This window comes from Oxyura jamaicensis, chromosome 2 (assembly GCF_011077185.1).
Source record: "Oxyura jamaicensis isolate SHBP4307 breed ruddy duck chromosome 2, BPBGC_Ojam_1.0, whole genome shotgun sequence".
NCBI lineage: Eukaryota > Metazoa > Chordata > Aves > Anseriformes > Anatidae > Oxyura > Oxyura jamaicensis.
The window spans coordinates 20,682,556-20,695,380 of record NC_048894.1 but is presented as its reverse complement, the minus strand read 5'-3'; the positions used below and the strand labels follow the sequence as shown (position 1 = coordinate 20,695,380).

Genomic DNA, 12,825 nt, shown 5'->3' with positions numbered 1-12,825 from the left:
AGCCGTCCGGGCGGAGCGGTGGCCTCCACGCACTCCCGTGCGCGATGACGCACGCGGCGCCGTGACGTAGCAGCCGTTAGGGGCGGGGCCAACGCTCTCCCCCTCCCCGCCCGCTCCGCCCCGGGGCCGCCGCGGGCCGAGCCGAGCCCCGGGGCCAGGCATGGGGCTCGTGTTCGCCAAGCTCTGGAGCCTCTTCGGGAACCAAGGTGGGCGCGGGGGGGCTCCGGGCCGGCTCTGGGCTGGGCTGGGCTGGGCTGGGCTGGGCTTGGCTTCCCTCAGCGCGGGGCTCTCTGACTGCTCGCCCCTTCCCCGCCGCTCCGTCCCGGGCGGCCTCGGGGCCTGTGAGGGGCGGGTCGGGCGGTGCTGGTGGTGTGGGGACCCTGAAAAGCCGCCTCCGAGCCCAGGGGAGCGGCGACTCCTTCCCGGCGCGCCCTGCGGAAAGGGCTCGTGCCGAGCTCAGCGCCTGCGGCTGCCGCTAGCTGGGTTACCATAAAGTAAAATATGCGCTTTAATACCCATTTATTATAAAGAATCTAATTTTCCCAGCCTTCTTCGGTTAGGGACTGAAGTACTCCAGCAGCTCCTCATGTGTGCTGTTTTTCCGTGAGGCTCTGCGTTCGGGGCAGCCAGGCCGGTGGAGGTATTGTTCTCCTCAGGCTGCCCGTGCCGGCTCCGTGCCCGCTCCCCGTCTGTTACCTCCTGCGGCGAGGTTACTGCGGCTTTGTAGCTCGATCTCAGCACAACTTCAGAAGTTGTGGGAGCGGAGCGCACCCGGTGCCCCTTTAACAGTCTTGTCACCAAGAGTGAACTTCTCTGGGTCTGTCAATAGCAGAGCAAAGTCTCCCTGTGCATGCTTTGTAGCATCTGTCCATCCTATACCATTTTCTCACCCCATGGAATTGGAGGGTAAGATCCAAACCATTTATCTTCCCCCACTCTCACACACTGTGTCCTCACATCATTCCTGAAGTCTTCTATCAAAGCTTTCTATTTGATGATTCTTACTTTTCTCAAGTGCGAAAACCATTTGAAAGGATTCAAGGTCCCCCTTACTCTCCAGAAAACTGTTAAATACTACTTTGGTTTTTATTAAATACTGCAGTCCACTGCTCCCTTCCTTCCTTCAAGGACTCCACCAAGATGTGGTGGAGTTCTCTGTGAGCAGAGATCTGTTTGGGACCTAACTTCTGGTGGCTTTTATCGCCTATGATGGCAATGTTTACCCTCAGGAAGGGAGTAAGAGTTACAGTTTAATTGTTTGGGTTTCTTTCTTTGTTAGTACATGACATCACTGTGTTATGTTGATTCAGTTTCATGAGCGGAAAAAAAAGGTCCTTGTTACCGTATATTAATTCCTAGAAGTTATTTTTAATATGTTCAAAATACTAACTGTTAGTATGACGGTTATCGTGGATGAGGCAGTACTGTGAAATACTCACCATTTCCCTTTTATCCCAATGGGAGGCTTCATGGGGTGAGTTTGAATTGTTTTGGTTTTGTTCTCCCCCTTCTCTGATCTTATTGTGGCAACCGCAGAGAGTAAAGTGAGTTTCTTTTCATGGCCGGGATTGAAATTCCACCCTAGAAAAATTCTCTACAACCATAAATTTTGGACCGATCTACTAGGATATTCCTGTAAATGCACAGTTATTTTCCCCATGATGATGCTTGTAAAGGCAGTAATTACTGATTTGTTGTTGTTCTTCTAGTTGTATGTTAAATCTAGATGTTTTCTTAGAGAATTCATAGACTGACCCATGAGACTCCTTGTTGAGCAGACTGGTGTGGTCAAAATCATTGTGTTAGCAAATGAGAGGGAATATTCCAAAGATAAGAAAAAAAGAAAAATAGACCTAGATGTGTGTGGAGCATGTCAATCAGTTCATCATGGCTGGCAAGGGTTGTACTGGTAGTCTGAGGTGCTTGATACTGGCAAAATGAAAGGTTAAAACAAAGCAAAGATTTAACAAGTACTGTGTGGCTTCCATTGAGGAGAGCATGGCAGAGAAGGTGTGCCAAAGTGTATGCTAGAAGATACAGCTCAGGCAATCGTGGCTGTTTCACACTGGTATTAATTACGCAGTGCACTTTTACTTTACATAAAGGTTAATAGCAGCTGAGTTGAAAATGCCAAATTTAAAAGACATTTAATCAATAGTATCTAGACAGCTAAATACATTAAGGAAATGTCAACTGGTGAGCTAACGCTGTTAACTTACAGAAAGAAGGTAGGCAGGTTGCTTTCTCAAAAGCTCAACATCTTAGGATAGTAACATCATAAAATAAGCCCCGGGCATTTCTGTGCCTCTGGGTTAAGCACAGTTAAAGTAAATGCATGATACATGGAAAATTGAATTCATTCAGAATGATTTGTGCAAAGCGAAAAAAGACTCATAACGCAGACACTTTATATCCTACTAAAGCACTGAATGTCTCATTATTTATTAATTTACACATCATCCAATTCTCTGGCAATTTGTTTCTCTTACCATTCTTTCCAATAGTAACGATGAGGTACTGGAGGCAAGGGGGAAGATCTAACATGTTCCTACAGGCTTCCAGTGATACTCTAGGAACTAATCTCTTCTACTGACCTCTTCTGGCAGCATTTCTTAGCCTTTGTATTTAACTGGTTTAGCCCTGTGTTGAGGTAGCATCTGAGTGTTTTTGCCAGGGAGCTGAGCCTGTTCCAACTCGCCACGCTAGCAATAGTGGTGCCTGTTCCAACTCGCCATGCTAGCAATAGAGATTGTACCAGGTGATTCACCCTAATTTGGTTGTGGTTCAGTTTGGCAAACCCATACTGGTTCATGATGGAATATAAAATAGTTAAAATGGTGCTATGTGGCAATAGCCAATGATGGAAAGTTCTAGATGGGGAAACCTTTCTCTTTTTCTCCTACTCCTCTTGCAGAATGTGCTTTTGCTTCCATTGCAGTGCACCATCTACTCTCCAAAACTGGTATGTAGGATTTTGGAACAAGGCAAGCTGCAGTGCAGACAAGTTCATGGAATTTGAGTGATGCCTGTGCTGATCTGTGAGCCGATGACTGTGAAAGAGGAAAGCTAAGAGTGTCTGCCCTTAGAACAATCTGTCAGGGAACATCTGTTTAATTTGCCATTGTGTTTAGAAGGATTTGTTTTCAGACTGTTTGGCAGTGGCTTTTTTATTGCTATTATTTGTTTGGTGGTACTAGGAATGATCAAAAGTGGTCCAGGGCCGTATTTAATCTTTATTTTCCATGTTTTCGTGTCTTCATGCCTTTACAGTGCAGAGGTTAAAGACTGAAAATGGACAATTAAACATTTCTGAGCTTTTCAGCTCTCAATATGTTCTTAATCAAGGAGTAATTGAACAATGCAAACTGACATGTAGGTATTTCTCTTATAAGAGAAACAATTGGTGTAAAAATAGATTCTTTGCTCTAGGTGACTTACTGATGGCTTCCTGATTCTTTTTCTGTGTTTCTAAAATTGTCAAAAAAAGTTGCCTGTGTATTGTTTTCACTTAAAATATTGTTGCCTACAGCCAATTCAAAACTAGTTATAAATTATTGTAAGTTGGACTTTTATTTATTTTTAAATTCATTTTTTAAACTTTTTTTTTTTAAATAGACTTTAAGTCTTTCTTAAGCCATGATTAAGAAAGCAAATAACACAGTCTGCTAAGCAACATGTGAATAATTTATGAATGAATAAATGGTGGAGCAACTAACTTACTGCCTGTGTCAGTACATATCTGGATAAAACTTTCTTGACTTATTCATCATTGTTTGTGTAACTCTTAATGCAGGTATAAGGAAAAAACAGAAGTGAGCATAGTGACCTCGATAAAGGCAACTTTTGATTCTTGCCAGTACCTTATTCCTTGAGAGCGTGTGACTGCAGTTTTTAAGTTCACAAGTCTATATTTTAGTTGTTTTGAATGACAGCTGTTCATAATCTTCTAGGTTGCTCTGAATAAATGCTGTAGACGTATTAAAAAAAATGAAATGCTGCCATTAGAAAAATAATGGTTGGCTCTAAATCAAGGTGGTAGAACTTCTGTAACTCCATGGGTTACTTCATTTAGGCTTGCTGGCAGTCCCCAGACCATAAAGTCAGGCTAGCAGAGACCATTATCTGGAAAACCATCTGAGTTTTGATTCCAGTTACTAATGAAGTTTATAGACATTTTTTCATTCTTGTTAGTAAGTCTGGAAATACAAGATGTATTCAAGCAGTTCTCTTGTGTTAAATAGAAGATTCAAAGGCAGCTTTTCACTTAGTGTGCAGATCGCATTCTTATGCAGAAAAGTTTTGGTAAAATTGTGTTCCTCCTGCCTTATCTCTATCAAATTTCGATCTGCCTTCAGTTTTGAAGCCTCCAAGATGGCTTTTCTTAGCAACTGGGCAGTGCTGTTTGGTGCCTGATAATGATCAGTACTCAGTAATTTCTTCTTTCAAATATATAGGAAGAACAGAATCTTCCCCATCACTAAAGTATTTAGCCTTTTGTTTTTCTTTGTGGTTTTAATTTTTTTTTTTCAAGTTAGAGGAAAGGGCAAAAACATGAACTGAATCTTCAGTTTCAGATCCTTTTACAAAACCCTTATGTAGAGGAATATATAAGAGTAAGCGAAGAGAAGAGCATGTTATGTCTGTCTTCTGACGTCTGCAAGATCTTAACTTTCCTACTTTCCTGTTATGTTGTAACACTAGACTGCCAGCAGTCTTTTAAAAATACCACATAGATATATCAACCTTTCTTGGGTGGTTGTTAAAAAGTATAACTTAATTCTTTGGATTCTTTCAGGTAGGCTAATACTATTTTTTTTTTCCATGTGCTTGCTTTCTTGTACTCACTTCTATTACATTTTTTCCTCTTTCTACCTGAGCTAAGCTACTCAGCTCTTCTACTGTGGCAACTATCTTAGGGATTTTCTTCTCCCATTGCCAAGGCCGTAGTGAACTGGGAAGATATTCAGGAATACCTCCCAAACTGATAGAAATACTAGCCTGTGTAAGAAACTTGGGTTAGTCTCAAAGTACAGAACACAAAGAGCATAAATCAGAGCCTGTGGTTTACCCCGTAATCATCCTTCCTCCTAAACGTAGCATCTGCCTTCAACTTGTTGCTCTTATAAACAAGTACTTCTTCAAGCATTGTTTTGTCTTCGTATAACAATTCTTAAGTTCATATGTTTATCTGTTAATGTATAAGTAAAAATTGTGTAATCTAACCAAACTAGAAAAATTCAACTTGTGTTTGTAAGTGAGGAGATATTCATTAGCGTAGATAACATTTCTGAAAGCAATGAGTTGTTCCACCTTTAATAAAAGATAGAGACAGCTATTTGCTGAAGATATTGATGCTTTCATCTCATTAATTTTGTCCTCACCTCATTAATACTTGTGTGACTTCCTTGTATGTGGATGTTGAGTTACTGAATAGAATAACATTTGACTTCAGAGCTAAGCTGTGCGTGTCACTGTACTCCCCCCAGCCCTCCGTTTCCCAATTAGAGTAGAGCCATTTGCATATTGGTGGCTTTTAAAAAATCATCTGATTGGGGGAAAATACATTTTTCTTACTTTCAATAGTGTGGTACCATTTAATCAATGCTTTTCATGTTCATTCTTAAGCAAGGCTCTGGATTCTGATGTGAAGGTGGGAAAGAGCAGATGTAACACATTACTAAATTTGTTTTGTTTTTGTTTGGTTGGTTTCTTTTCCTTCTTGAAGGTAAGGTAAACAGAGTGTTGTGAAGTTTGTCAATATTCCAGACAACAGCTGAAAAATATGGTTGTTTTGAAAACAACAGAAGGGTATTTCTGTGTTTAAACTTTGAAAGCCCTTTTAAGCTATATTAAATTTGAAGAAAAGGAGAATCTAGCTATGTGGAATATTTTATTAGACTTGAAAGCAGAGAGGTTTTCATACTACTTATGTATTGAGGAAGATTATTAATTAGTGGTGCTGCTGCTTCTGGGGCTAAAAGTATGACTGGACTTAAGGCCAGGAAAAGTTATTTACTTAGGATATGTTGGCAGGAGGTGGCAGTACAGAAACCGATACAGGGCAGTATGTTTCAACATACGTTAGGGCCATGTCTCTTAACAAAGCTTCTAAAAGTCCAAAGGGATTTATTAAAATCACTTTCAGTATGAAAAAAAACTGAATATACATGAATAGATTTATTTTTAACAAATTCCTTATTCTTCCTTAGGCTACCCACTTGCAGGCAAAAAATCTACCACCTTGATATTTGCTAGACCTTTTGGTAATTTATGATAAGTCTTGTAGATTTGAAAGTGGTGTTTCAGAGGAAATCTCTAAGCTGTGAAGCAAGTTTTGTTTTGGAATAAGTGCCTTTAGAATTTTAAATATGACCCCTTGTGAGTGAGCCTGTTTACAAGCTTTTTGTGCGAGTTTTACTTCTGGTATCTATTTGTAGATTCTCTCTGCTCTCAAGTGATTTGTGTTTTTTGTCAGGAGGCAAATTGGTATCTTCTGACTTCTGGCAAGTATCAAAAAAACATTGTAATTGACTGGGTTGTTGTATTTAATCCTTTTTAGAATTTCAAATACAGAGAAACAGATAAGTTCTGGAATTTGTTTGTTTCCCCAGTGCTTGGAAAAAAATAACATTGCAGCATTTGGGAGATTGCTGTTATATATGCAGAACTTTTCAGTTCAGAACTTAAGCGTTGGAATTTGTGATCTATGGAAATACAGCTTCCTCTTTGTACCATGAGAATGGTGGTGCTGTGGTCCCCTAACTAATTAATGGTTATTGTTCAGCCTTACATTTTAGAATGTTTTCTGCACTCTTTGGATTTCCTTTGCATCACTGAGGAACAGGCTCCATGCGTTCTGTGGACAACTAGCTCTTTCAAAATTCCCAGTAACTGGTGGTTGACTGACACTTGGCTTTGGTGTAATATAAATTTTATTTTGGGTGTTTGCTTATCTTCTTAAGGGAAGACACTGATACTAGTTATATTGTTTTCCTTGTGTTTTTCTTTCTAATACTAGATCTTTTCTTTCTTTTTTTCCCCTTTTTTTAATGGAGTCATGCTAATAATTCTTCCTTTATGAAGACTTCCAATACTGACTTGTCCTTAAACTGTAGTCTTACGAGAAGATGATGCTTTGTGGATTTTTTTTTCCTAGAAGCCATCACTATTCTGTGCAGCATATTGAATTCAGACAAACAAGCTGTTGCTTTCTTAAATAAGAAAAAGTGATTAACAAGAATTGTAATTATTGCTGTTTCTACTAGTTTATTTTTGTCTTTTTTTCTGTATATACAGAGCACAAAGTAATCATAGTGGGACTTGATAATGCTGGAAAGACTACAATTCTTTATCAGTTGTAAGTATACTACTCTGTTTCTTTGTTTTAGTATTTGTCATTGATTTAACAGTTTAAAATTCAGGTTTGGAACCTGGCAGAATCTCTAGGGGAGCGCTAGATTGTAGGTCATAAGTGAATGGTGTTAGTTGTTCTAAACATATTTAGATTTAGTATTGAAATGCGAAGTGGAAGACCTGAAGTATTTTAAAACTGAATTATAAATCGATTAAATAACAAAATTGTACATACAAGCTCATAGTAACCTGGTAATTCCTTTGTTATCAAAGCCTGTTTTTATTGGTAAACATTGAAAAAATAACTTGACCAAGAACTACAGAGAATAAAGTGATTTTTATATTAATGGGAGTTCTAGCCACTGCTAAATCCATAAGAGTTTCCAAATGTTTCCTAATTGCAGTGGCTAAAATCTGTGATGGAAGTTTTCCTCAGAATAGTATTTCAGCTTGCTTAGGTCCAACCATGAATGTCTTCTATAGCATCATTGCACTGTATCATATCACACTCAAATCTTGCCAGCATTGCAGGAATATATGATAAATCCAAGCATATTGTAGGAACATAGTTAATATCATGGTTGTGGAGGAGTGCATAATGTAATGACTGTCTGTATATTTAGATATGAAGGTAGCATAGGGTATTTTTGAAAAAAAAAAAACAAACCTTAAGTTCTTTGTCAAAACTTAAAGATAGAACTGAGAAATTTTCAGCTAAGTAAACAAGCAGTCCTTCAGAATTTGTTCTGTTATCAAATTGCTAAGTTTAATGCTCCTCTAAAATTATATTCTGATTTATATTTTGCACGGTTAATTGTTCTCCTTACTTGTGACGTTCAGAAAGGTGACTTCTCCTTTGAAATAAGAGCATTTTAAGAATCTAACTTGTCTATTAAGTCATTTTAAAATGTCTTTTAATAAGAACACTGTTAAAATGCAGATGCTTACCTGCATTTGTTATAAACCTTTTACGTGCTTATTTTTCATTACTGATGTCTACAGTCTGCTACAAAAACAAGTACATTTGGAAATTGTGGTTGACAAAACTCAGACTAAATTCACGTTAGTGAAAAAAAGTTAAAGAAAATATTTAAGAGCTGTTCTTTATCCGTAGAAAATCATATATATAGCTTCTTGAGAAATGCCTTTTTTAAAAGTTCTTGTCAGAGCTAGAAATACTTCTTTCTGCAACAAATTTGTTGTAGTTGAGCTGTGACAAGCCTTGTGAATTTTATTAGCTGGTCTTTATGATGTTATGTTGTTTCCTTTAGCTTAATGAATGAAGTGGTTCATACCTCTCCAACCATAGGAAGCAATGTAGAAGAAATAGTGGTTAAAAACACCCATTTCTTAATGTGGGATATTGGAGGACAAGAATCGTTACGGTCATCATGGAATACCTATTATTCGAACACAGAGGTATGAGAAGCTACTTCGAAGTATGCAAATTCAATGTTTTTTTTTTTAACTAGGAACATTGGTAGATTTTTTTTTGAAGTCTGTAGTTGTATTAAGTCTTTTTAAGAAGGAACAGACCCCAAAAGTGTAATACATCTGGTATGCAGCCAATTTCCCAGTAATATTTTAAGTATTTTTCATGTTCACTTCAAAATAATGTTTGATCTGTGCCATAAATTGTGAAGTTAGACTTTTTTCCTAGACAATTGAGTGATGTTAAAATCAGTTAAATTATTTCATTTTTTTTGAGTGGATTTTAAAGCAAATTTTGTAATGTACTTGGAAAGTTCAGTGAGGATACACAGTGGTTAACCTAGCTTCTGTACATCAGTCTGAAATGTTTCTGAAGTAATGATAACTAAGGATGAAGAACAGAATTTTATCTAGGCAGCAGTATTTAAAAGTTAATCAGCTTGTGGCTTTTATCCAAAGGATAAAGGAAAACTTAACTGTGCAGTACTCATGAGGTACTGATAAAGCTGCTATTGCTTGAAAGAATGGAGTAGAACGTGTCAACTGCTGTTTCTTTGCCAAGAGGTTATGAACACAATGTGCACTTAAAATCTCTGTAGCCTCACTTTACACTTTGATGTAAAGGGTTTTAAATTTCTTACCATTTCTACGAAAATTAAAGATGTCTTGTAGATGTTGTTCATTATATAAGCCTTATGTGAAAATAAGTTTTTTTTTTTGTTTTTTTTTTTTTGTTTTTTTTTTAGCACTATCCCCCTCTTTGAGAGAGGGGAGGTTAGGGTGATCCAACCCAGATATTCAGAAACTTTTAATGTGTTAAATGCCTGGTGATAACATGTCAATCTTCAGCTCTAGTATTTTAAGCTTACTTTTAATTTTGTCTGGAGAAGTATGGGTACATGTGATGCAAATACACAAGAGGGTGAAGAACATCTGCGAGCAATATCTGGCAGATAAGTTCTTGACATTTGTTCATTAAATATCTTTTGGTTTTTGGAATTTGAGTAGATGTGTCTTAGTTCTTTTTTTGATCCTTTTGGAGATGCTCTCCATCATGTTCCGCCTGGTAAGCATGTGAAATCCAACATTTTCTAACATTTGGAAATAACTTTACTTAGCAGCTTTGTCTGCTGGAAACAGCTGAAGAAGAAAAGGGTCTGTTTGGTATGCTAATCCTAACATCCCTGTTCTTGAATAATTTCTATACCGTTCCTTCTCATCTGCTAGAAATCTCAAAGCCACAGTAGCATTAAATTGACTTAGTATTTCATAGTTTGTGGTCATGTTCAACGGGCAATGAATCTTAATTCATTTTAAGGCACAGTGACTTGGAGCATATGTTGGAGAACTGTAGCGGTGATTTCTAGTCGTCCTTTTTTGTTATTGACCACGTGCAGCTTTTATGTCTTTTCTCTTTCCTTATTTAGACATAGAAGCAATCCAAAGAAAATCTTTGGAATGGTGGAAAAAAAAAAAAACACAATTTTGTAGAGCATACCTATTATATTTAGTTTCAACTTAACTCAAATGATTCTGCAGTTGTTAAAGGATTCACAGTGTTAAAGGATTCACAAGTGCCTGACCATGAGAATAATGTCACTTGAAAGAACATTAAGGGTAAAATCAGTGCCATAGCTGTCTCCAAGTGCCTAGGTAGAAGGGCGCAAAGTGGCGAGAGGCCAACTTTGCATTACAAAGGTTAAGGGGTTGCACCATAATGCTAAGCCCTACAGGTACATAGCTTTCTGAGGTCTGATGTAGGACTTGGAAATATGCTCTCTTAAGCCTTGTGAGGATGCTGCTGACAGATTAAGTGTTTCTCTGTTGTTGTTTTTTAAATAGGGAGTTGAAATTTCAGCTTTGTCCTGAGTATGCAAATAGTAGCAGACAGTAATAGCTGTTTTCATTGGTAATTTTGTAGCAATTTTGTCATGCATGTTTTAAGTGTGATCCATGATCTGTAGGTGCTTTTGGTACCTACATCACTATTTTGTGTATGATGTGGGGGACGAAAATCAAGCCTGGTTATTTAAGTGTAGTACGTAAATGTAGAGCTTAATAGCAGTGCTGAAATGTACAAGCGCTACATATTTTTAAAACCTATAATCTTTATGTAGGATTCCTAGGGCACTAATGAAAGACTAACAAACTTCTTGCTCTATTTTTTAATGTGCTCTGAAAGTTTGTGTCTGTCGTACATACAAAGAACTGTGGTAGTAATCATTTGAAAATGTACTTTCTATAACTCAGACTTTGTACTTACGTATTATACTATTGTTTTTTCCCTAGTTCATCATTCTGGTTGTTGACAGCATTGATAGAGAGCGACTTTCTATTACAAAAGAGGAACTTTATAGAATGCTGGCTCATGAGGTAAAGTAGCGGGTTGGGATAATAGTTTTCCTTTGTTGTGATCAGTCAAATAACACTATGTGCTTCCTATATTTACAAAAGTTACACTGCCACAGAAAAGTTGAGCCTAATATGCATGCATGTTGACTGTGTTTTGAAACCATATAAAATAAAAATAAACAGGGAAAGCTATCATGAAGCACTCTTGTAGGAGGGTGTGCTTGATTGTAATCAGAAATCTGAGTGATTTACAATGTTTCAAATGAATGTGTTTTCACCTTGAAGTTTACTAATCTAGTTTGAATTTGGTAGTAAGGAGCAAATATATTAACAAAAAAGGAGGAAATATGACTTTGTGGTGAAGTTGGCTTTTGTAATTCATTTCCGATGTTAAAAGATCAGAAGATAGTGATCTATTATCTCTTCAAAACAATCAGTAGGCCTCAGCTGTAATAGGTACTACTTTTAATAGTGAGTTTTCATCTTTGGATTCTAAAGGTTTGTTTTCCTCTTAATGGAAAAATTGTCTCCAAATTTAATATACATTTAAATATGTTAAACACTCTTAATTAAACCTGCCAGTTGCCTGCATTTTGCATTTGTTTTCCCTTTTCCACACCTAAAACAATTCAGCCCAGTTGGTTTCGTTGCATTGTGGAATCCTAATTTCCATACAGAAATTTTTATTAGCTTCTGTTTTTCCTAAAGCTGCTGCAGCATTATTAGAGCTCCCTTTTTGGAACAGCAGTATACAAGTATTTTTTAAATGGTTACTGTTTTAATCACTACAGAATTGGCTTAATGAAGTGAAAAATAATTTCAAGGGAACAATATATAGCTGGGTTTTCCATTTGAATAGCATCTACTACAGATTGAGGAACATTTATCCAGTAATAATTCCACTGCCTGCATGGTCTACAGCTCTGTGAAGTGTATGTTAACAAGACTTGGTTTAGTTAACATTCAAACATATGGACAAAACCAAAAAGGTCATAGTATAATACATTATAATTTGATTCCCTGTGGTGAACACTTCTAAATAAATTGGTCTCTTCAGTATTAATGTAATTGTTTTTCAAAGCAGTAAGGCTGTTAGAACTACCTGTTACTGTCTAAATGCATGCAAGCTAATCTACATTTTTTTCAGACATTCAGTTAACACAACAGCCTATTAGTTCTGTATAATAATTTTTATGAATACTTTGAACTACTTCTAGGACTTGCGGAAAGCTGCAGTACTCATATTTGCAAACAAGCAGGACATGAAAGGCTGCATGACAGCTGCCGAGATATCTACATACCTCACCTTAAGCTCCATAAAGGATCATCCATGGCACATTCAGTCCTGTTGTGCTTTGACGGGAGAAGGGTAAATATTCACTGTTGAAGTACAATAATATATCATAAATGGAAAGAGTGATTTTTCATCTTGTCATTTAAAGCAGCATTCTAGACTTCAATAGCAGTATTCCAGTGTTCTTGTAGTGTTTTTAAGAATTTGTTTCAGCTGTGTTACATGAACATCCCTTACAATAATGTAGAGTAAGGCATCACACGGAATGTAGAGTGGGAGCTGTAGGGGGGCGTCACAGAGGGGAGCCGGTGGGGGACACGACGCTCGTCCGATCTAACCGCGGTAGGACTGTATCCCCAGTCCTACCGCGGTTAGATCGGAAGAACGTCGTGTAG

General features: G+C 37.7%; 1 protein-coding gene across 1 annotated transcript in view; it reads left to right on the top strand.

The window, feature by feature from the left end:
* Nucleotides 1–38: 38 nt before the first annotated feature.
* Nucleotides 39–12,825, top strand: part of ARL5B (ADP ribosylation factor like GTPase 5B) — a 15,524-nt gene continuing 2,737 nt past the window's right edge. The window contains exons 1-5 of the mRNA XM_035318777.1: nucleotides 39–206; nucleotides 7,297–7,357; nucleotides 8,625–8,772; nucleotides 11,074–11,157; nucleotides 12,354–12,505. Of these exons, the coding sequence (XP_035174668.1) occupies nucleotides 161–206; nucleotides 7,297–7,357; nucleotides 8,625–8,772; nucleotides 11,074–11,157; nucleotides 12,354–12,505 (491 nt within the window). The 5' untranslated portion in view covers nucleotides 39–160. The remainder of the gene's footprint in view (nucleotides 207–7,296; nucleotides 7,358–8,624; nucleotides 8,773–11,073; nucleotides 11,158–12,353; nucleotides 12,506–12,825) is intronic.